The 25,765-nt window shown below is 35.0% G+C and overlaps 1 protein-coding gene across 6 annotated transcripts in view; it reads left to right on the plus strand.

The window, feature by feature from the left end:
* The window catches only part of IDE (insulin degrading enzyme), a 74,139-nt gene extending 49,679 nt beyond the window's left edge, over nucleotides 1–24,460 (plus strand). For 5 of the 6 annotated variants that reach the window (XM_062001875.1, XM_062001877.1, XM_062001876.1 and 2 more), the window contains exons 15-25: nucleotides 1,837–1,981; nucleotides 4,751–4,861; nucleotides 6,835–6,955; nucleotides 9,520–9,611; nucleotides 11,063–11,174; nucleotides 12,126–12,293; nucleotides 15,039–15,311; nucleotides 16,943–17,004; nucleotides 18,561–18,633; nucleotides 20,531–20,598; nucleotides 21,781–24,460. In XM_062001875.1, the coding sequence (XP_061857859.1) occupies nucleotides 1,837–1,981; nucleotides 4,751–4,861; nucleotides 6,835–6,955; nucleotides 9,520–9,611; nucleotides 11,063–11,174; nucleotides 12,126–12,293; nucleotides 15,039–15,311; nucleotides 16,943–17,004; nucleotides 18,561–18,633; nucleotides 20,531–20,598; nucleotides 21,781–21,876 (1,321 nt within the window). In that variant the 3' untranslated portion in view covers nucleotides 21,877–24,460. Of the gene's footprint in view, nucleotides 1–1,836; nucleotides 1,982–2,514; nucleotides 2,660–4,750; nucleotides 4,862–6,834; nucleotides 6,956–9,519; nucleotides 9,612–11,062; nucleotides 11,175–12,125; nucleotides 12,294–15,038; nucleotides 15,312–16,942; nucleotides 17,005–18,560; nucleotides 18,634–20,530; nucleotides 20,599–21,780 lie in introns of all 6 variants that reach the window. The other variant, XM_062001873.1, reaches the window with a different exon arrangement.
* Nucleotides 24,461–25,765: the final 1,305 nt, after the last annotated feature.

Genomic DNA, 25,765 nt, shown 5'->3' on the forward strand with positions numbered 1-25,765 from the left:
AGGAGGATTACGATAACATGAGATTGACCTAAATCTTGCTTTGAATTCAGTCTTAATAAATGCAGTGTTAATTGGGTTTGCATTATGGGACATGTTGAAATTGCTCTGTTTTGGGAAACTTGTTGCAGGTAGAAATGCAAATAGCAGTATTTTTTTTTTTTTTAAATGACCTTTTGCTGAAGTTACACAAGCGCAAGGCCAGAATAATTAACCTGATGACAGTAAAAAAGTATATTCTAAGCAAAGATTTTAGACTCTAGCAGACTCTGCTTCACTAATATGTTGGGTTTTTTTTTAAAAAAAAAATCTCTTCCCATGCTTCTGTAGTCTAAAGAAAAGAGGAAGTCAGGACCTTACTAGAAACTACTAGGAATCATCTTAAAAATACCTTTGCAATGTATTTTAAAGTTACCAGCATGTGAGGTGTGGCAGTGTGATCTTCATTTTACTGCATGAATGTTGGTATATACTATGAAATACCATGCTATATGGATGTAAAATTATATCATGGCATGTCTCTGAATATGACCAGTCGTGACTACTTAGGGAGAATAAATCCAAATAAGGTGGGTTTGCATTGTAAGCTGTATCCTGACAGCAAGTTGTTTTCAATAGTGGTGATTGTTTCTGTGAAATTGATAATGAATTTACATGTGCTTTAGAAACAAGTATTCAGTCATAGTACAAATAACTTGTCTTGACTTTGCAAGTCTTTAAAACCCACAGATATTTAACAATTAGTGTGATTCAAACATGACTTGAGTCTTTGAATTATATGTATCTTTTTGAGAAACTTGCAGAATATTATATGTGATCAGATCATAGCATCATAGAATGGTAGGAACCTTTAGAAATCATCTAGTCCAACCCTACTGCAGAAGCAGGTTCACCTAGATCAGGTCGCATAGGAACATGTCCAGGCGGGTCTTGAAGACCTCCAAGGAAGGAGACTCCACAACCCCTCTGGGCAGCCTGTGCCAGGGCTCCCTCACTCTCACAGTGAAATAGTTTTTTCTTATGTTTAAGTGTTTTTTTCTTATGTTTTTGTGTTCCAGCTTCATCCCATTACTCCTTGTCCTGTTGCTAGCTACTATAGAGAAAAGGGATGCCCCAAACTCCTGACACTTCCAATATAATAGTAGAGCTTGTATAGTTGTTGTCATTTAAAAGGTAATTCTGGCACAGCCTGCCCAGACAGTTTGTGGAGTCTCCCTTCTCTCCGAGTTTTTAAAACTTGCTTGGACACATTCCTGTGCCACCTGATGGAGGTGGACCTGCTTTAGCTGGGAGTTGTACTCCCTAGATCTCTGGAGGTCCCTTCCTACCACTACCACTCTCTGATTCTGTGGAAAAAAAAATGATTGTGGTATGAAAATGGATATGCTGAGCTTAGCATGTACGGCATATTTTTCACACCAGAAATTGCTAATACCTTATTTTTTTAAACATACACTACTTTGTTTTCTGATAGTGTAGAAGTATTACTTAATGTTTAGTACATGGACTTTCATTCTGTTAAATTATGTTGGTTTTTTTTGTTTTATTCCTGGTGAATTCTGATTGTGCAGCAAAGAAAATATATTGTGTCTTGATTTATGAGCACAAATAAAAGAACATCTCAGGAACCTTCAATATGTTTTGGCATAATTCAAACCATGAGCAAGTTAAATCATTTTTTGTTATCTTCATATTTGCCTTTGAAACAGGAATCCTTCATAATGGGATCCATCAGCATAATCACAGTAAATATCGTTTCCTTCAGATCAAACTGAAAAGGCCAAAGAAACAGAGAAATAATTTTAAACTGCATATTTTACTTTCAACATTTTCTTCCAGCCCATTTGCTTACGTGGATCCCTTGCATTGTAACATGGCCTATTTGTACCTTGAACTACTCAAAGACTCCCTCAACGAGTATGCATATGCAGCAGAACTAGCTGGCTTGAACTATGATCTCCAAAATACCATCTATGGGATGTATGTAAGTACCCAAATCAAGGAAGAGCTTAGAGCCTTAAAACTACTTCCACTCATCAACATTTTTATACTGATTTGATGGAAGGACTTTTATTTAAAAAATGAGTCTAAGGCTGTTACTCCTTTTGATCTTGGTTATTAACCATCCTTTCTTTAATTTGAATTTTAAGTTGAATTTTGTTCAAAGTCTTTGACAATATTTTCATTCATATTACACAAATTTTCTTCTTTATTTTTGTATCATTCATGAAATTAATTAGTTGCAAGATTTGTTCCTCCATTTTAAAAAAAGAAAAAAGCAACCCCAATCCAAGCTTACATATTTATTTCAGTTTATCAGATATATTCTAAAACTTTTACTGATGGGGTAGAAAACCCCTTTTCATGCTACTAAATAAATAGTACACTTCGGCTTTCCCGTTCAAGAACTACTGATCATGAGGCTGCATATACATACTCTTCAGTCATGTTTATTCATCCATTACTTTGTCACTGCTTGAGGTATCAAAGCATTTCTTTTGTTTTTCTTTTTGTTAGTCGCTACATTTATGCTGATCCTCTCCATTGCAACATGACATACCTGTTTATCAGGTTATTGAAGGATGATTTAAAAGAGTATACATATGCAGCACGCCTCTCAGGTTTGATCTATGGCATTGCATCAGGAATGAATGCAATACTTGTAAGTAAGAAAAAAACACAGGAGGAAACGTAACAGCTTGGGAGTTATTGAGCTTGGAGAAAACATTTGACTTCGGCATTTCTGAATGAGATGGTTAATGTTTTTTTCCTTGCATATATATCTCATTAATTAAAGGCAAAGCAAAACTGTATTTTAATCAGTAGTGAGTGACCTGTTTAAGATTGGAGTGCCTTGTGGACATGTTTGTAGCGCAATTGTTGCATTCTAGTTCATGTTTTTCCTTACTTGCATGGTAATCTTGAAGGTAGTGTTGCTGTTTTCTGTGTGTAACAAGATTAACATTTTCTGAATGAATCCAAACTTTACCGATTTTTGTTGCAAATTTTCTAATTCTGCTGTAGCGAGGTGTGGAAATGGATTGTGCATGTGTTTGTTCATTACAATGCAGTGCTGGATATTTATGGCTTTTCCTTACTGTTTGTTTTTATTGTGTGTTCTATAGTTTGTTTTGAAGTGCTGATGGTATTTAAGTGATAAATACTGATATTATGATAATAATTATTTTTTACTCAGCTTCTCCTGTGAGATTTCTGATAGGAGATCTTAATAGTCTCTCTTGAAGTTCTGTTAAAAGCTTTATTAGCAGTCATTTTATACCAAAATGTGTTTTGAAATATTTCCTGTAAAAGTATTGTTTTCCAGTGCATCTTAGTAAGAGAAGATACTGTGTATTGTCATTATTTTCTTTATGAAAGCGAGTGCTGCATTTCTTTCTTTTTTTTATCCAAAGCAAATCTCATGTGCTGGTAGCCTTTATTTAACTTACTGCAAACATGGTTATCTATTCTCAGTTTCAAAGCATGCTGATATTCCCATGGTAAAGAGTTAATTCCTTAAAAAAAATTAAAAAGAGGATGTCTACATGTAATTTTCTACATGTTTAGTTATGGTTTAAAAGTTTAGAGTTATTGTAAGCACTAGCTGGATTTTGGAGGAGCTTTTTATTCTTCTACTGTAAAGATTCTATTTTCACAAATTAAAATCAGTTTCCTCCACTCTGATATCTGGGAACCTGCAATATTCTGTATCATGAGAAGTTTTGTACTCAACAGGTGCAACTGTAGAATGTTGATACTTTAGGCAAGGACAGATGCTTCACGGAAAACAGTCAACCCTGGTGATTGTTGAACTGTTTGGGTTCTTACACTAATTGAAGAGATCACCTTTATAATAAATTCATGTATGGTAGCTTTTTCTTCAAATTTATGGCTCGAGTACGTTTCAGCAACTAAGAAGGAAAGACTATTTCTTTTGGAAAGCAGGAATGCACTTCTGTGTTGGTTTGTGTCCTGAAACTTTGGTTCACTCTTAATAATTAAACTGCACAAATCCAATGAAATTCCTATTTTGAGATACTGATTTTGAAGGGATTTTTTTCACCCCAAAAGGCCTTCTAATGCTTTTTTTTTTCTACTGGACAATCTTACTGTAGCTTGATGCGATCATGTAATCATTTTAAAGTGTGTATGTTGGGGTTTTTAAATGACCAAGATTTTTTCTTGTGTACTTTCAAAAAACATGTGTATGATTAGACCAGTGTCTTATAACAATTGTAGACTAACTACCAGCACTGTTCAGTTTATAAGTTGTGCTGCACTTGAGAGTACCCCTTTACTTGCAGTACAGCTTACTTCCACTTACATAAAATTTTTTTTTGATCAACAACATGAAACAAGTTTAAAAGTAATTTGGAGAGAACATTTAAGAAGGCTGTGAATCTAGATTTCATTACTAAAATTGGAAGCCTAGAACCATTTCAGTACTCCAAATGTATAGTTTAATGACTGGACTAAATACTTAGAATCATTAAAAACCTGTATTCTGAGTACAATTTGGTTCCATGAACACAAGACTACATTAATTCTCTGCATTCATAACTCCTAGACAAATATGCAATATTAATCAGTTATTTTTTGGTGGGTTAAGGGATTTTATTTCAGAATGAGTTAATGTTGAATAACACTGAATTAGAGTGTTAAAGGCTATTGTTCATTGAATTATATAAGACTTGGTAATTGTTTTATTCTTTTATCTCCCACATCTAAAGCAAATTATGCACTTTTTCCATAGCTTTCTGTAAAAGGTTATAATGACAAGCAACATATCTTGCTCAAGAAAATCATTGAGAAAATGGCCACTTTTGAGATTGATGAAAAACGATTTGAAATTATCAAGGAAGCGGTAAGCTACATGAGAAATTCACATTTTAGAGTAATTTGAAGTTGAATGCATTGACTTGAAATGAAATCTGAGGGATGATTGTCCATGGAAATACAGAGTGAAATTCTACCTTATTAGGACTGCAGAAACTTTTTTCTTTTCTGTGGCCTGGAGTGTTCATATTGCATTCTTCAGCTTAAAACAACTGGTCCTGAATCTTCTTTGAATCTATTTTTCTTAAAATTGGTCAAGGGTTTTGATAAGAGCAGAAATCTAAGACGGGGAACTGGGGAGGAAATTTAGTTCACATACTGATTTACAATTTGGAAAGGTCTCAATAGGATCTTGACATAAAAGGGGTAAATGGATGAAGGGAGAAAGGAAGTGTTGAAAAGATTTGCAACAGTTCTTCTCCCCAGATGTGCAAATGAGCTCTTCTCCTGGGCCAAAATCCTTTGGTGCAAAAGCAACTAGCTGGTTAAGTACATGCTGACGCTGGAAGTCTCACTTCCTAGATTTAATGACTGATCTATAATATATGGAATGTAAGTGAAATTAATTTGTGAATGGTAATTACATTGCTAAGTCAAACAAGGTAGGTAATTGTGATTTCTTCTGAGCAAGACAGAGGTAAAACAAAGGAAATGAACAAATTAGGTATTAACAGTCATAGAAATGAGTTGTCGAAGTATGAGGACTAGACTGCTGTTGGGAAACAGACTGTCTTTGGCCCAGAAAGCTTGCAAATAGTCTGCAGCTGATGAGAGAGCTATGCCTGCAGGAAAGATCACTCCATGCTTGCTATAGTCTTACTTAAATCTTGCTGCTGGTGGTTTTTTAATAGGTAACTGGCCTAGACAGACACCAAGGCCATCTTGAGTTCATTGCTACTTAGTAGGATATTCTAAACAAATGAGCATTGAACATGAGATATAGATTTCTTATGATAGCACGTTAAGTAGGGCTCTGTGTACCTAAGACATACGTAAATTGTCTGAAAAGTTTTAACTGGATGTGACAAATGTCAAGATAAAAACAACCCATGGGTCTGTGAATGGGGTGTTTTGGATTATTTTCTTGTAGTTTGAGATGTTTCCTAGATTGTTTCTACAGTTCACTTGAACTTTGTCTCTATATTATGCATGTTTTGGTTTTTTTATAGACATCTATTACATAGGCCTTTTGTGTGTGTAAAATAAGGACAAATACAAAAAAGCCAGACCAGATGGGGAGGTGGCTGCTTTTCCCCTCATGTCTACACCTAGCAGATAAGGCAAATACCAGCTTCAGGCTTCTGTTTGGAACAGACAGAAGGATGCATCTTCAGCAGTTTCATCCTTCTGTTTCTAACTCATGTGCTTTTAAATGAGTTACTCTTCTCCTGTACTGGAAATGATCCCCGTGTGCCAAAATTATTAAGTTTGCACTTTTCAGTTCCTGTAGTAGAGGAAAAAGGTTTTGCTTGTTTTGTGAAGGTGTAGCTGGACTAGAAAGGAGTCTCTTTGAAGAAGCTCCCTGATTCTTCTCTCATACCTCCTTTTTCCAGGCAAAGAATTTCGGAGATGCACCTGTATTTTTCTAGTCAGGTCAGCCCAGGGACTGGGAGAAAAATACATTTTCTGTTAGCAATATTCCCCCACCCCACTTCCAGACAGCCATCATAGAATGCATATTTCCTGGGTACAGCAGTTTTATTTACATGCTTATTTAGTTCTAACTGCAATTATTTAATTTCTAGTTATTTATTTTATGGAGAAGTTTGATTTCGTGCTCATTTCAACCATCTTAATAGTTACTGGTTAATCCGTAGGCTCAGAAGCCCACATTATTACTAAGGTAATTTAACACAGTTTTTTAACGGTCTAACAAGCAAGAGAATGTTCGTGACATTTGAAAAACGTCTTTTCGATGGTGCACAAAGTTGAGAGTACAAAGTTAGTATTTTATGTTTAGAAAGAAAGTTCTATAATTTAAACATAATTATTTTGTTTTAGTACATGAGATCACTTAACAACTTCAGGGCTGAACAGCCTCACCAGCATGCAATGTATTATCTTCGACTCCTGATGACAGAAGTTGCTTGGACCAAAGATGAATTAAAAGAAGCTCTAGATGGTAATGTTCTTCCAGTTTTAAACTTTATTATTTTATTTTATTTTTAACAGAAAATGACTTATTACTAAACTAATGAAGGTACTTATCTTGAGCTCTGTCCATTATTTAAGTGAAGCCTCTACAGTGCCAGATCTGAACTAATGCTTGTGGATGTCAGTGCCTCTGCACTTATCCTCCAGTTTCTTGAAAATACAGTAGTTCAGGCAGAAGGCTTCAAATGGCAAAACTTGTAGGTAGAAGTTCAGGCAAAACTTGAATGGCTTTCTATGCATGAGCGTAGGTATGGTAAATCCAAGGGTCAATTGCCACCACTAAAGACATTTGGCTCTAGCTGACATCTTGTAGACACGTTGGAGTGTATCTACATTGTACTTTCCAATGTGCATACATTTTTTCCATTGTCAGGAATCCTAACTCCTATTTCTGTAGATGATGAAGAACTGTAGATAATAGCATCATAGAATGGTTGTGTTGGAAGGGACCTTTAGAGATCATCTAGTCCAAACCCCTGCAGAAGCAGGTCAACCTAGATCAGGTCGCATAGGACCATCAGGTCTTGAACATCTCCAAGGAAGGAGACTCCACATCCTCCCTGGGCAGCCTGTGCCAGGGCTCCCTCACCCTTACAGTGAAATAGTTTTTTCTTACATTTAAATGGAAGTTTTTGTGTTCCAGCTTCATCCCATTACTCCTTGTCCTGTTGCTAGACAAAACAGAAAAAAGAGATGCCCCAACCTCCTGACATCCCACCGTTTAGATGTTTGTAAATATAATCTTTAGATGATAAGGAAGAGATATCATTTCTGTAGGTAATTATATTACTAAAGAATAAAGGACGTTGTGATTCTTATCAAAGAGCAGGCACTCAACTGTATTTGGAGGAAGAGGAAATTTCAAATTAAGAGATTTAATTGATTTTAGTAATAGGTGGAGAACTCTTCCCTACCTGTATTTTACTGTGTTGCAACTAAAGGATCTTACTGAGAGAGTTTGCAAGATATCTTCTTGTATCTTCTTTGAATACACCAAGACATTCTTATCAAATATAATATCTGGCTTTTGTATTTATTTGAGAGGATAGATTAAAAATACAGATCCATAGTTGGCAGAGACTGACACATACTGTACTGTTTGTGAAGCTATGATGATGAAAATTGCTTCATTAAGATACTCTATAGATATCTTAAGCCAGCTACACAGATGTGTGGTTTTCCTGCAGGATTACCCCAGGGCAGAAGTATAAATGTTTAGTTGTATAGTTTCTTGAATGATTGCAGGTATTTCTGAGATCACCAGTGGTGCCAGTGATGCCTGTGAAGTCAGTGACAAAACAATGCTGATTTTCATGGCAGTGAGTTCAGCCATATGTAGGTCATTTTCAAAAAGAAGAGAATTTGTGTTCTATGTGTAGTTGTAAGATTAATGCTATTGTGTTCAGCATAAGAATGGCTAAAGGTGAAATGCTGTCTACTTAGGATTGCTGGAAACCTGCTCCTGAAATACAGGGAGTTTATGTGTTTTGTCTTGTTTTCTGTTTTCCTCTCTGACTCAATATGACTAATATTTTTCCACTATTAATAAGCAATTTTAGAGACAAAATATTGAGATTATACAACAATTAAAAGTTAATTTGGAATTGGGGAAAAATATGGGAACTAATTTTGTACTGATGATCATTTCTCTCTAATATAGAGGGAAAAGCTGTTAAGCATAGTATAGGTTTTTCTAATACAAATCACAAACTTATTAAATATGTTTGCACACCCCACTGAGTGACCTCAAAATCTTGATTGAATTTGTCTTTTCAAACCTTTAGTGAAATACACAAGTATTGTTAGGTTTTAATTTATTTGAGAAAATGACAAAATGGTGATAAGAGTATAGGCATTCTTGTAGTGTCTGGGAATTAAGAACAGAGATGTTAACTTTTGGGATGATCCATTCAGCCATCCTTCCTTTCTTAATGCTATTGACTCTGTAAGTTAAACTATACTTTGTATTATATGTGAAAACTGCTTTGCAAATACAGGCCAGCACAGAATGTGTATTTGTACATGTACATATACATAGTATGTGTACTCTGGGATACATTGCAAAAATAATTTTCATGTGTATTGTTTATTAGGTAATATCAAAACACCATATTTGAGTTGAAAGTCTTTTTTAAGTCTAGATGGGAGATGCACAGTATGTGTCTCAAGAATTATAAAGTACATGCTGCTTGTTTGGTTAATAAGTAAGGCTTTATCTTGGAACACTACCTGAATGATTGCAGCAGTTTTCTCTTGAGAATGAATGTTTGTTCAGCATGATTGGAAAGGCTTTTTTCCTTTTCTGGAATCTGGGTCAGACAGTATGTGAATTCTAAGTGAAACAAACTATATGATGAGTGCTGCTATTTCGACCTGGAAACTTTCCAATGTTGCATTTTTAAGGAGAGATTCACTTTTTCGTGATAATGAGTTTCTCCTCATCAAGAAATGCACCATATCTAACGATGAGTTGGGTACTTCTTAAAGTAAAAATGCATGTAATTGGTTTAACTCTATAAATATCTATTCTAGATGTCACTCTTCCCCGCCTCAAGGCCTTTATAGCTCAGCTGTTGTCACGGTTACACATTGAAGCTCTTCTCCATGGCAATATAACAAAACAGGTTGGTATGATACTTACTTTAATAAAACAATTTTAATTTAAAAACAGCATGAAAAGTGAAAGGTTAGTTTTCTAAGATCTTAAAGCAGTTTTGCTAAATGTGATTTAATATTTTGACTTGTTACCTTTTTATCTTTATGAGAGTATAGTAGTGTCATTTTTTCCACTTTTATTAGGCTAAGTGCTGCCCTTGTATTGCTCTTGGAAATTTCATGAAAAACAACTTATGATCTACATAGTTTGAAGTCTATGTTGCATTTCATTACTGTTTTGTGATCAAGCTGCATATGGAACAATGTGCTGCAGATCCTGCTTTTCCATTTAAATGTTTCAGGCTAACTAGCAAAGATTTAAGAATCCAAGATCCTTCTAAGTGAATTACTTTGTAAAAAGCTAAACAGGAATGCTGGGCCATAAAAAAATGTCACCTCTCAGTTTTGCAAAGCTTCTGTCCTTCAGTGCCCATGACGTGATCACCACTGACAAAGTCTAGAAATTTTAACCTGGATCTAAGAATTTTTCTAACTGAAATCAAATTTACTTACTCTTCTGGCATCTTTCAGTACTGAAAAAAAAACCCAGTAAATCTGTACTTTTGTGAGAATTAGACCTATCCATCTGCTTAAAAATTCCTATTTCTTCTTGAATTAATTTCACCTGATACTTGTTTTCTGACCGTTCCTTTTTATTTGTTCCCTGCAAATGGATAAATAATAATCTTGTTCAGAACACCTGTCTGAACAGTCTTGTAAATATCTTGGTTTAATATGATGATTTGATTGGAAGAATATGTAATATTTTTTCTCTAGCTTTTCAACCTGTGTTTTGTTAGACCTCAGTGTTTTTGGTTTTGATATTGTGTGGGGTTTTGGGAGATGTTGGAGAGGCCTTGTGTTTTAAGTTTTCAGACCTTTTGCATATTTTCTATAAGATCACTGTATTGCAAGTTTGTGGCAACACAGAGAAATTTTGGCTTTCAGCCAAAACTACTTCATAGCACATTGCTGTAATTTCCAACGTGCAGGCTACAAGAACATGTAACCATTAACAGGTAAAGCCTTTGAACTAAAGTCCTTGAATGAAACTAATGATTATTAAGTTTTTTCACTATTTGTGATTTTTAATTTAGTGTTATTTTAATCCATCAAATAAACCAAACTATGAGGGTAATGAGTCCTAATGCTACCAGCACATCAGTGGAATGTATGCTCGAACTTAACTATTATTTTGTTTTCTTACAATTCCATCTGCTGAGATGTCATTTGCTTTGCAAACATACATCATAGCCACCACTTCCTCTCAGCTAATTAACTACTTCTGTATTTTTATTTAATGTTTACTTTTCTGATTTTTTTTTCTCTTGTGTAACCATCAATAATTGGAAAATCTTACCCAGTTGTTAGGTACAGAATAACTACATTGTTAAAAATCGTCTTCTGCTTTCTTTTCCAGGCTGCCTTAGGAATTATGCAGATGGTTGAGGACACTCTCATTGAGCACGCTCATACAAAGCCACTCCTCCCCAGTCAGCTAGTCAGATACAGAGAAGTGCAACTTCCTGACAGTAAGTTAAATAATTTATTTATAATTTTTTAATGCACATGAAATTGAGATTCTCTGTTAATGGCATTTTAAAATGAGTATTACTCTATGTATTTGAGTTGCTTTTGAAATTGGACTTACTGCAAATTATTTTAAGCTTGAAGTTTAAAAATATAATTGGGTGTGATTTTGTTAGTAAAATTATACAGTAATATATCATCTTCGTGATCTTCAAGGTCCCAGCTAACCCAAACCACGTTTTTGTGATTCAATCGTAATCCACTCAGTAGCATTTAAGGAAATAAGAGCCCTGTCCTACTCTCTGCTACAGTAGTATATGCATTTGAATCAGTACCACCATTTGAGCACTTTAGAGGATTAACTGACAGTTCCGTGAAGGATTGCCCTAAATGACTCTTACTTTTTGAGAAAACTAAAAGCTCTTACACAAGTAACTTTGGCTTTTTTCTTTTGGTCTCATTGTGTTTGTATATGATTTAACTTCCATTTCACAAATGTAATGTATAAGAAAGGAGATTGCTGGGAGTTAAACAGGAGATTTAAGACACATGTAGCTCTGCAGCTAAAGCTGATCATCAGCCAGTGGAAGCTACCATATACCAAAGAAGCTATTGGTATTAAATGCTGAATTATTTTTAATATTCACAATTGTTTTTGACAAATTATCTTTAGAAACTCTTTACACAGTAGAGGCAATGCAAAATTCTACTCTAAAAAATACTTGCTTGAGAAGCAGGCAGTTTCGATTTACTTGCTGGTGTGCTCAAGCTGACGTTTTGACGTGTTCAAATAATCTTTTCTTTGTTTCATGAAAAATATGCTATTAATGGAAATTCTGCTTTAAAACCAGTTATTATTAAGCCATTCCAAAGTGGTAGACAATTATCTTTTTAATTTGGGACAAGAAGAATGTACATTTTTATGAACGTCAGTGTTTAACTTTCTCTTTCAGGAGGCTGGTTTGTATATCAACAGAGAAATGAAGTTCACAACAATTGTGGCATTGAAATATATTACCAGACAGACATGCAGAGCACTTCTGAGAATATGTTTTTGGAGCTCTTTTGTCAAATTATCTCAGAACCATGCTTCAATACTCTGCGCACCAAGGAACAATTAGGTAAGTTTTTCCCCTAGTGATTATGTGACTGTAGGCACACGTGAACGCATGCTCGCGCACTTGCATGAGGCATGATGGATGAGGTGTTATTTCCCTGCTTAGTCAATGCCATTTAAAGGGCATTTGGTAAATGTAAGTCATTTTAACTGCTGATGACTCAAAGGAATGTTAGTGTGCAGGCTCTAAATTGAGAAGCGGCAAGCATAATTAAGTCTGAAGTATCTGCAACCAACTCTGACTTAAAAGAAAGTTTCATCACTGTACAGAAAACTTGATATCTTGAGTTTTTACTTAAAGGAGGTTAGATCTGTTCCTAAATTCTAGATCATCGTAAAGAATCAGTAAGAGTTGGGTCTTATCTGCTTGTGATCATACTTCTGGGTTCACTTGATAATTCATAAGCCCTATCTTAAGAATACTGCTATATGGGTAATCGTAAGCTGCCGTGTTGGTGGAAGACCTAAATACATTTCAGGCTTTCAAAGAATTCAGCTGTCCACCAATAAGTACAAATAATTCTTACCTGAACCAGTAAGACTGACACCTGGTAAGGTTATTCCAAACAGGATAATAAGGAGAGACAGACACTTTGCATGACAGTTTCAGTGACTGAAATACTAATGAGGAGGAGTACAGTTTTTCCCAAAGGTGAGCAGAAGGGGAATGTCTCAGTATGATAGCAACAATCTACCAACGAGAACAGGCAAGATTAGACTTTTTGTGAGCAACTAGCAGGATCTGCCATGCCATATTCATCGTAGAGACTTGAACTGTCTTTTTATCTGCTGAAAATAGGGCAGGACCCAGGTTATGCAGTAGTTCTTTGGAAAGTGCTGGTGGCAGGTTTTGTATAGAAGTGGGAGGTAACAGCTAAAGAAGAGAGAAGAACCAGTGAGGAAGAACTGCATGGGTGTTGTCAGCACTGCATAACTGTGAAATGACAGATTTCACAACACTTTGGAGGGAAGACAGTAGAAATACCGGCAAAATTTCATAAACTTCATGAAATTGTTAATAAGATCTCTGAGGAAACTACAGGAAAAAGAAGCTCACGAGTTAGCAGTTCGCTAAATGGTAGAATTAGTAACAAGAATTCATTCAATAAATGCATTATCAGTATGAGAAAGTGGAAGAAAATGACAATGGTAGAAAAAAAGTGAAAATGTTCTAGGATGGCTTTGTTATTTTTCACTTAACGTTAATTGTGACCAGGTGATTTGCAAAATAAATACTGGTGATCAAAGTCCAAGGCTAACCTTTGAACAGGAAAATAACAGATTAAAGTTTATTTAGGTAAATTAGAAGCTTTCAAAGAGTTCAGACACAATGAACTCTATATTACGTGAAGAAAACTCCCAGATTATTAAATCCTGAAATTAGAAGTCTTGTAACTGAGAATTTGTGGATGATAGATGAGGTACTGGAAATGCTGTGTTTCCTTAAAGGAAAGAGACTAGCAGGAAAATTATAGATCAATCAGATTAATTCTAATTCCTGGAAAAGATGGCATAAATAACCCAACCAGTTCTGAATTCATAGAAGGTAACTGAAACACGAGCACTGGACAAACTCAGGTGAGGCTACCTAATTTTTTCTGCAAAGAGTTTAGCTATCTGGATGGCAGTGGATGTCACGTCTCTTCATAGTGGGGAAGATGTGTAATATTCTTAAGCCAGAGAGAGAGAGCACCTAGGTGGAAGTGCTACACATTTGGATACAAGACTGTTTGAAAAGTCGTGACTGGAGAAGAGATAAGAATTCATTTAAAAAAAGGTGTTCTACAGCTGTACTGTGATCCAGTGCTATTTAGTATTTTCATCAAAACTGGATGATGGAAGAGTGAATATACTTAAATCTTCAGATAATACTAAGCTGGGAGAGGCTGCAAGTGTGTGGGAAGACAGAATTAGAATTCAAAATTAGTTTGACATTTTGGAAACGTGACTTGAGTGAAGATAAGGTGTACGTTGGCAGGAAGAATCAATGGCACAGATGCTAGGAAGCAACTGGCTAGGTAACAGTTACGTAGAAAACAATCTGCAGGTTACAGCGGGATAGAAGTAATGTCAGGCTGCTCTGTAAAATGCTGGGACATATGAATGAGAGCTTCAAGATGCACACAAAATGGTACTCCTATTTGTTCAGGTAAGGACTTTGAAATAATGTATCCAGTTTTGCCATGAGCATCAAGGAACAATTAGAGAGCTATACAAAAATATTTAAAAGACTGAAATGTGTCAGATTTGTTATTAAAAGAGGGGAAGATGACTAAAGAAAGGCTTAGTTGTTCAGGTAAGCAAAAGCTGCAACAAAAAGGAAGGAAATAATATTTTCTTTGTATCTAATAAGAAGAGAAATAATGATCTTACATTACAGCAAAGAGGATTCAGATTAGACGTTATGAAAAAATACTAATAAGTTCCTAATATTGTGTCTAATGAAGCACTAGAATACAGCTTAATTTCTAGTTACCTAATCCTGATGACAGAATACCTTTTGTTCTGTCTTGGTCTAGCTCATCTCCTCCTTGCCCCTTCCCTGAACTGATACTTAGTGAAATAAAGATGGGTTTTTAAAAAAAACAAAATAATCCAGTGGCATATTTTGAAAACTGGAATGATTTAATTTGTAATACAGAATTAAACAGCATAAAATCGCCTTCCTGTCAAACTTGCCATGATTGGCAAACTTTATTCTGGAACAAGGGTTTACTTTTAAATTTGTGACTGTTCTTGTTTTGCCAAGGTTACATTGTGTTCAGTGGCCCACGGCGGGCAAATGGCATACAAGGACTGCGATTTATTATCCAATCTGAAAAGCCACCACATTATTTAGAAAGCAGAGTTGAAGCATTCTTAAAAACTATGGAGAAATGCATAGAAGATATGACAGAAGAGGCCTTCCAAAAACACATCCAAGCTTTAGCAATTCGTCGTCTAGACAAACCAAAGAAGCTGTCTGCAGAATGTGCTAAATACTGGGGAGAAATAATTTCCCAGCAGTATAACTTTGACAGAGGTAAGACACATTTAAAACTAAATGCTGTAGTTTGCCTACACTTGTGACTATTGAGTCATTTGTGAACAACTTAAACTTTTACATAACTTGTGCATAATTTAATATATATGTTTTTGTGATTTGTGTTCTGTAAGTTGTATTTCTTCCTTCTGCTCTCAGAAAATACCTCATTTTTGAAGCCTGTGCTCTCACTGCTGTGGGAGCCATTAGTGATAGAAGATAAACGTGTTCCATGATGTTTACCATATGATGGAGCTTGGCAAATGCTTCATTGGCCTTCTCTTCTTTCCCTTAATGCTCTGTATCCTGTGGATTCTCTTCCTTACATTTACAGTATTGACCCTACACAATAGCAAACAGTCTTTTTGCTTGACATTGACCATCTGAACTGTTTTGATAGTGAAGAATTTTGAATTGTCATCTAGCTTGGTCTCAAGAAAATGAGAGATACCGACAAGCGTGACATGGAAAAATATCCCCTCAAAATTCCCCTCTCAAGTCCTTTTTTTTTTTCTGCTGAAGCAGTTTAATTTTTCTCTGCCTTAAGTGTTTGTTTTTACTGTACTTGGATTCATATTGTATCTCTCCAATATTTCTTAGCGCTAGCTGTAGCCAGATCTGTCATATCTGAATCCCACTCAACTTACTCTTTCCTTTGACTTTTCTGTATCTTTACTAGTCAATTAGAGGGGAAATAAATTTATTTCATAAATGTTTCGAATATAAGTAGAATTATCAAAACTGGAAATTAATATTCAGCCTTAAGAAGTGAAAGATGTTTTTTCTTCATGTTTTTTCATTTTCATTATTATTACTTTTACTGGTTTATTTCATTTAAAAAAAAAATCTCCCAAATGTCATATAATTTTCCAAACTATCTAGCAGCTTTTCATGGAAGCCACTCTTGTGGCCCCTGTGTTACCAATACTTGGCCATACAAGCCCACCACACTCTTGTGTTGATTTTTTTTTTTCCTTATGTCCTCCATCTAGAACTTGATATTAATTACTTAGAGTTGGTAGCTGCATATTGGTTCTTTTGCATACATTGCTTTCTTGATTTTCCTGCTTGAACTTTAAGAAAAGGAAGCATGCCTACAACAAATAAGCATTCCTGCTTATGCAGTATTTTATATTACATTATTAGTTCATTGCAATTTAATTTATACTGAGACATATTGTCCTTGCATATCTTAAAGGTGATTTATTCCTTAACAGGTATGGTGTAGGTGCACTGTTCCTTACATTTATTTAAAAGTAAATCCTGCCAGAGTACATCCTACCATTCTGTTTTCTAACTGTGAATAAAAGCAACACTGATTTGAAGATAATATACAGAAGTAGGCATATCTTCTTTAGCTACTGAGTAACATACAGTGCAATCAATATTCTTCAAACATGCAATTTTTAGTAAGTCAAATCAATTGTGCATTCTGAAGTATAATTTTCTGCCAAGCTTCCAATGTCACTTTTAGTGATATGAGTATCAGCTTGAAAGTTAGCAATGAAAAGAGTATCATTTGCAGTCAATTACAGCATCTGAATTTGAAAGAAATATAATTTCAATAAGTAGTGTGCTAATAACCAGGTATGATTTGCAGACTTGTTCTAATTTTTCTTATTGTTGTGCAGATAACATTGAGGTGGCTTATCTAAAGACCCTGACCAAGGATGATATTATACAGTTCTACAAAGTAAGTTGATTATGTAGTTAAAGTGTTGGAAAGTGATGTAGATACCACTGTATGATCTTTGAAAGCATATACTTACACCTCCTTTAGGTAAATGATTGATATAGCTACATTAACAATACTTTTGTCTCCCGAGTCTTACTTAGTTTAATAGAAACTAGCATACTGTAAAAATTGGGGAGAAGGATTGGGTTTTGTTGTAGTATGGGGGTTTGTTTGTTTATTTTTTTCCACTTACCAGCTCTTATTCTTCTCTTGTGTTGTATTATCTTTTCTTTATTAATAAAAAAATGTGTTGCTTTATGACTCTATGACCAAGCTTGGCCAAAATTGCAAATTTGTTCTTTTATTTCTTTTCTTCGACCACTAAATGAACTGGATTACTCTGTGGGCATGAATTGTGAATGAAGCATATCCTTTTAAAGCTTTGTTCACTGTAAATCAACACTGTTTTTCTTCCTCATAGTCAGTCAGAACAAAGGAACAGCATAATGAAGCAATAATTGTACATTGCAACTCAGCATGAAGTTTCTAGACAGCTAGTACTTCCAATTGATGTACCGGGGGCACACTCCCTCGCCCCCATAAAACAAGCTTCATTCTTTGTTTTGTACCAAATATCACAGGCAATGATAATTCACTGTATTGTGAAGTGTACATACTGTTTTCAGTACTTATGGAGCAACTAATAGCTCAAGGAATACTTTGAAAAAATAATGTAGACAAATGTCTTTGGAACTTACTATTAGATGGAAAAGTCATGAAGAAGCATGAGTATATATATATATTTATATATACACATATCTGTGTTCTTTTCTCTCTGGTAAAGGAACTCTTGTCTTTCAAAATGGTTTCTCTTTTGTGCTCTGTTTTACTCTTTACTATCCAAGGTCATCTTCACATTACTGTCTATTTTTATGACATTTAGTTTTAATGCTTAAAACTGGTTATTATTTTACATGGCACACTGAACACTAACCATCCTTGTTTTGGGGGTTTTTTAAATAGTGTGATAGCATGGGTGAAGATATGCAGCAAATAGAAACACAGTAAATAGAATTTAGGTAGCTTTTGGTCATTAAATAATAACTTGACCAAGTATCCACATTCTGTTTGTGTATGGGTATACATTATTTTGCTTACACCAATTCTGACTGTATGATTATCCAGTATTCCAAAGCAGAAATAACTGGCTAGATTGGTGGGCTAGTCCAGCTGAATTTCATAACTGTGTTCAGGATGATGCTTCCAGAAGGCTGCTAGGAGTTGAAAATTCTGCAGAGATCTTAGGTTGCATTCCTGATATTATGATGGTTAATGGCTGAATTCTTATTACTTCTGTTTTTTCTGAGTCCCAAACAGTGCATCAATTTATTGACTTGATTGTAAAATAATTCCAAGTACTGTATGGATGAGTTGCAGTAATGTTTGAAGGGATATCCCAAATTCATCCCTCATTTTAAAGATTAGAATTTAAATATTTTCATTCTTTTACTGTCCTGTAACTATATCTGAGTGATACTTACCACACCTGAAGGACTTGATGTTTTTCACTGTAGGTGCTGTTGGCAATAGATGCTCCCAGAAGACACAAGGTATCAGTACATGTCCTTGCAAGAGAAATGGATTCCTGTAAGTATTGTGTTGAATATAGTATTTAACCAATTCCTGTAAGTCATAGACAAAACCAGCCACATCACAGGATACAAATGCACTATAAGAGAGACTCAGCTCTGAAGATTATATACCTATCAGAAGAAAAAGTATTTATTTTTATAGGTTTTCTTCAGTGGATGACTCAAATTTTCTTAATTCATGTTTGTGACCAAGTTATTCAGCCTTTCTGAAGTATACTGATATTAAAACAATATATTTTAAAATAACACTTCTTTTTTTCAACAGGATATTTTAAAATAAACATAAACCTCTGTAGTAGTCCTACAGGGGGGAAAAAAAAAAGCAATATTTTTTCAGTTATCTATACAATGATCCTGGCAAGCAATGAATGTCCACAGTTTCACTCAAGCACTTTCAAAGGGAAAAAAACCTCAAACAAAACCAACAAAATAAGTGAAAAACAACCCTCTGGGATTGTCAAACATTGTATTGAAACTTGAGAATGTCAAAGTTTATTTAGGTTTATTTTCAATTAATCTAGATTAGCTGTGCATTGTAAACCATGTTGTTGAATTTTAGAAGGAAAAGGTTAAAGTGTTTCTGGTTAATATAAGTCAACTAGGAGGAAAAAGTTCCATGTTGTTTTGTGCAGATTTTTCACCAGTTTATACTGGACTTAAAGTCCAACATGTAACTGGTTGCAAAATCAACACTATTAAAGGCTTGTCTGCAGAACAGAAAGAAAGAGAGAGCTGTGTGTCTGTCCTGAAACTCCTTCCAATCTCAAGAATAATTGATTTTTATGGTATGGTTGAAATTCTAACTCTGCAGCTGAGTAAGGAAGACTTGCTTCAAAGCATCTTTCCAATCATGACTAATCATTGCTAAATAGAAGTAGCTTCCCCAATCTAGGCAAACTTTTAAAATGTTATTAACTACCTGCCAGAATGGTTTATTATTTATGTGGAATAGTGTCTTCCAAGTCAAGTGTGAGCATGGGAGACAACCTTACATGTCATTATTCTTACAGAGGTCATAACAAACTCCACATATTCCCCAGTCCTAAACCATTTAGCCTGGCCCATGGCCTCTCTTCTGCCATGAAAGAGGAATTGGGACTTTAATGCATTTCCCATGAGTCCACATGAGCATTCTTCAAAGTGCATTTGCCCATCCTCTAGAGAGTAACAAAAAGGAGAAAGACTAAAAAGCTGCCCAGAGAGAATCCTTCCTCCTGAAAGCATACACACCATTTTGTCTGAGAGCAGAAACAAATCAGAAGCAGTGGAAAAGAGATTTTAGCAGAGGGAAACACTTGAACTCTTAAGGGTAAAGATTAGGGTTGAAATTTAAGTATGGAAGTAGAAGGGAGGTTTAAGGTAATTCTAAGGACAAGTGGACTGGATGCAGGAAGTTTTGAGGGGACTGGAGCAGGGAGGGCATGCATGAGGACATGCACGGAAGACTTGAGGTTGCTATCCATAATTTTAGTATATGGAGTAACCCTCATGTCTTCATAGGCATGTCCTTAATAAAAGATGTGCAATTGTTGCATTGTTCTTGTTGCATATGCCACTGGCATTTACTACTGTTCTCATAACTTGTACTGGGAAACAGTTCTAAGTATTTGTTGATTAATAGATTAGCAGATTTTTATATTCTCTTTATGTGTAAGTAAGGTGAATGAAAGCCAGTGCCTCAGCACATGTTCTCAAGTCAAATGATGGATTAAACTCTTTGTATTTATGAAGACAGCATTGGAGCATAAAAGCCAAATGTTCACAAAATCTTATTTAGAAATACTTTAACAAAACCTGTGCTTTATATAGATACCTGTCTGATAAAAACGTTTATTATGTGAAAGGTGCTGATTAAAATATGGTCCTAAATTAATTTTGATGATGTTAAATAGGCCCTGTTGTTGGAGAATTTCCATGCCAAAATGATGTGAACCTGGCACCAGCACCACCACTACCACAGGTAAAAAGAAAAACACACACACACAAAAAATCCCAGGCTATAGTCTTAACATGGAAGTTTAGTATCATTAAACACAACGTTATAGCGAGAAGCAAGTTTCTTGAATTTTATGCTGTTGTGGAGCTGATGTTTCAGCTCTTTTCCTCATAGTCATCCTTAATAACAACAGGAATATTTCCCACTTTCTTTCTTTCTTTCTTCCTTTCTTTTTAACAGTTTGTCCTGTTACCTTTGTTCCTTCTATTCCATTTAAATGAAAGCTAATAGTAATAGTTTACTGTGTATCTACACTATGGAGTAAATAGAGATTATTATTGTCTGAAAATACTGATTGTATATGATCAGATGTGTCAAGAGAACGATGCATATGCACCAAGAAATGTATTATCTTTCTTTGGAAAAAACCCAAAACAACCCAACCTGAAACCAACAATAACAAAACCAACTTATCTGGTCATTATCTTAAAGCCTAAAATATTAATGCATATTCTTGTCAATGTGTAACCTGTGGAGGAAGCAAATTCGTGTTCATAAAGGTATTAAAAATTTCACTGTGTGGTAAGACACAATAGCCCTCACAGGACATTAAAAGAATTTTCTTCGAGAAGGATGGCAATGTAGATATAATAGTATCTATTAATATATTGATAATATTTATATGAAGCAATAATATCAACAATCTACTAATACTATAATTGACAGATAATTAACTTCTCACAGTGCAATAGTACATGTGTTCTTACTCAGTCTTTATAGGTGAAATAATCACGAAGGGTGGAAATATGTGTCAATTATGTGTGGATATATTAGCCACATCATTATACTTTGAATACTTTGTAATTGCAACTAAAAATAATAACTCATTGAATTGCTATTGTTTTTATGAACTTGCCTCTGATATTCAGATGGTGAGATTCCTGCCATTATTGATAATGCAATTACTACATTATAGCTATTGTTTTAAATTATCTGGACTTGATATGAAACCATTTACTTCATAAGAAGTAACACTATATTTGGGAGGATCCTGTAATAATGATGTGTGAACCATCAATACCATAGAAAAGAGCAAAAAGATGTGTTTATATGTAGCTGTAGCAAAGTTAAAAAGAAAAGCAAGGAATTTCTCACTTCTCTGATTAAAGATACTGAGCAGACTTTCTTACATACCCTTCTTTGCAGCCAAGTGTGATTGAAAATATGACAGAATTCAAGCGCAGTCTGCCACTCTTCCCACTGGTGAAACCACATATCAATTTCATGGCTGCAAAACTGTGAAGAACCCCAATGGACGAAGAAATGCAAGTGATCAGTACTGACACAGTTTCAAGGGACTTCATGATGAGCAAAATTATTAAAGATCATTAGGATAAATGGTTCTGTCCATTATGGAAGTCCCAAATTCCTTCTTGGTTCATTTGACATTAGCTGTGTGTTAGGGATAGAGAATATATAAAAATCAGTTGTGGTCATGTGTCATTTATATTACAGACAACCTGTTGAAAACCCAAGTCAAATGAAACAATGATAATGAACTTGTAGATGCAGTATATTTTTAAAATAGTATATCCCTTCAAATTTTCATTTTGATAAAATAACCCTCCAGATAAACAAAATTGCTTGAAATACACTTGTTACTCCTGGAAAACACAATTTAGTATCCCAATAATTATCTTATTGGGAGCTGGAGGAGGGGAGAAAAGTAGGTCCGTTTTGGGATTGGGGTCAACAGTTTTTCTTAAAAATAGAGACTTTCACATTTTTTTTTAATGACATGTTGAATGCTACTTTTTTAATTGATCCTTAATGCAACCAACATATTTTCTATTTAAGTTTTATGAAGACCAGTGGGGGGAAAAAAAAAAGGAAATTTGACAACAGAGTCAGAGAATTGTCTTAATGAGAATAATTGAAGATATAGGCATGATTTTAATGTTTCTATACAAATTTGGGGACATTTTATATTAAAACTAGTAAAATGCTGGAAACACTTTTATAGTGCATCTTATTTTCATCAAAAGTGTTGTTCCAGTCTCTTGATACTGTCAACATCCTGTTCAGTTTTGGAGTGTTACTGTGAATTCTTTCCATTTGATATATAAAATGTTTCATCAGGTGTCATTTTTTTTGTTTTCAGTTGTACGTGTACTGATGGAGAACTCAGTCTGTTTTGCCTAATTTATGTTAGGTCTCAGTCCAACAAAGTACTTGTCAGTGCAAGTAACTTTGAGCATGCATTAGTTCTTGACTCAAGAACAGGTGAATGTCAAATAAGGGCCCTGTAATAAATCAGATACATCATTGTTCTGATATATCTGGGTGGGTCCTTCTTGTCCTTCAGGAAGGCAGTTGGGACAGTGCAGCACTGGGTGAGCAGCCCTGCTGTAGCACAGCTTGTGCCTCAGGTTACATCACAAAATGGTGGTTCCTACTTCATTTAAGAAAGCTGCACAAAAAACTAGAAGGATCGGGAATTATGCTGAAATACTATATGTGTGTGTGTGTGTGTATATATATATTCCATAATTTAGTAAAATGGTGTCTAATCTTCACCAAGTTTACTGACTTCAGAGTGGTCTTGTGCTTGGGACAGCACCCCAGAAGAAAAAGGTAATGGAGCATCTTGCTAATGAAGTAATGGAGCATCTTGCTAATGAAGTTCTCCTACCTGTTTAATGGGTAAAATTGACTGTAATTATTCACAGGGTAGAGTAAGAGAAACATTGAAGATATAAAATCTGTTAATCGGGGGTGTTACTGAGAGTTCACTTCTTAGTAAAAGAATGTTAAACTAAGGCCCTGCTGTGACACATACGTTGTTATATGTCAGAATCCTGGTATATTTGACGAGTTGTTCTTGCCATCGAATCTCTGTTATTCTGGCTCTGAAGCCAAGTTAAATGAATGCTTGACAGGGTAAGGGCCTGAAATTGTGTTTATCTGAGAGTTTTATCTAATTGAATAAATACAGTGTATTTGAAAGTTGGTTTACAGGTTAACAGTACTTTTCAACATCTTTTAAAAATAAACTTGATGATAGTTTGTGATGTAACCTGTTGCAAAGGAAGGCCACTAGCATTTTTTTGCAGCCTAAGGAGGAACAAAAACCAGGCATAATACAAGGAAAAACAGTAAAGCATCTTCACCAAATTTTCCGTGGATCCTTCACATAAAATGGGCTTTTTACCCTCTTGCATTTTGCTTTTGTTTATAGTTTTCCTTTAGTAAAAGTATTTGTATTATACTTATTAAAAGTTCTGACGACATATTATAAAAATATCTATTTTGGGATTTAGTATTTAAACATACCACTCAACGGTGAATAAAATGACATGGCTTCTAGCATGTGTAAAAATAGAGATATTTATATTCATGGAAATATTAGCAACTCTAATTTTAACACATTTTATAAATAAATTGGAATAGCAGTCTATTTAACATTAGCTCACAAGTCATGTTTTCCAGAGGAAAAAATCGAGAATTTTAAAGTTCTGTGACTGGAAGTGGAAACCGTGTAGTTTTCCAGCAACTTTTAATTGCTTTTAAGTGTTCTCCAGCATTTTACAGTTTCTGAGTTTGATATAGCAGTAAATTTTGATAAACTCAGGCATACTAATGGGTTCATTTTAATGGATCCAAAGCTGCAGTGTCTACAAGCAATAAAAAACTACTTAGAATACACTGTAACTCAATTTTAGTGCTTGTTAATTAGTTTATGTAAGAAACCATAAATTATTATTACATAACTGTAATTTTTGCAAGTGCTATTTTAAGCAGTTGATGTGGAATTGGGTGCATGTGACACAGCCAGTATGACAGAGTGCTAGAGTTATTCTGTTTACAATAAAACATCAGAAGTTAATGTTTGGAGTTCCTAATTTGTTTCATTTAAATTTTTTACATACTGGTAATGTTACATCTATCAGTCTCTGCATGTTTTTTGTTATACGTTAAACGTGATTTTTTGTAGTTGCTTGGACTCGTTAGGCTGAGTAGCATTGCTGGAGAAGTGCTCCCAGTTGCTTCTAGAGAAGTTTCTGAGGACTTCCCCACGTGGCATACCACACAATTTAGGTTGCTCTCAGAGTGTATGTAAACTTAAGGCAGAAATACTTGTGCAAGACAATTAGCAAATCTGAAAGTGTAAATTCAGAGCATTGCTGCAGCCAGACTGGATTGGGCCTAGTGCAGCTTTACAGTGTCACTTGTGAGAAACTGCTTTCCCTCGTCATGTTCTTTGTTTTGTGCACACCAAAAGGTTACATTTGAAAAAGTTAGGTGTGTGATTGTTAAAACAGTAAATAGTGTCAATTATGAATGCTGGCAGCATAAAGATTGAAGTCAGCAGGCACTTCTGCTGTTCTAATGAGGCTTCTTGAAGTGATACCCTGACAGCAGTGTTTAAAGAGATGGGGTGTGTCTGTGGCGTTGGGAAGAGTAGTTGGTACTTTTCAATGGAGAAATAAAATGCCTGCAACCCACCTGGGAAATTATTTGTTCCCATCATCAGGGCTCTCTTTCCCCATTCCCAGACATTAGGAATTGGTGTAAATCTTGATTGATTGGCTTTATTGTTTTTTGCAACAAATCAAGCTGCCCAAATTGACCTCAACTACAAAAAAAAAAAGCATGTGCTTTCTCAGAATGTTGTTTCAGCACTTGGATGTGAACAGCCCTTATTGATAATGTGTTCCACAGTGTAATCATAATGTGTAGAGGAAGCATTACACACTTCTTAAACTTTATTTATTATTTTCTAGCTCTTGTTTTAATACAAGGTCAGCAGAATTTTAGTCTGCCTTCTCTACTATTTGACTGGTTAGTATGGTTCTGGTATAGGTCAGCTGTAAAGTGAAAATAGTTACATTCTGCACCTTTCTTCATATCTTTTTTTCCCTATTTTTTCAGTAGCTGACCATCAAACTGATGTGGTCACATACAGTGACACCTGGGTCCTTCCCTTTAGCTGATGCTTAAACCCAACTCTGCAATACTTTGTTGTCAAGTTAGTTTTTAATATTGTTGCTGCATGCTGCACAACACAGGGCACCTCTGTGCTCTTTTAAAGACCGAAGAGATCAGAAACTGAGGCACCTTTCTTACCTTTCAGGAAAGTTAAAAAGAAGCCTGGCCTATGTAGATTCTGCTGAAAGGCTTTTATTTGAAA

The sequence above is a fragment of the Colius striatus genome, chromosome 8 (genome assembly GCF_028858725.1).
Source record: "Colius striatus isolate bColStr4 chromosome 8, bColStr4.1.hap1, whole genome shotgun sequence".
Lineage (NCBI taxonomy): Eukaryota > Metazoa > Chordata > Aves > Coliiformes > Coliidae > Colius > Colius striatus.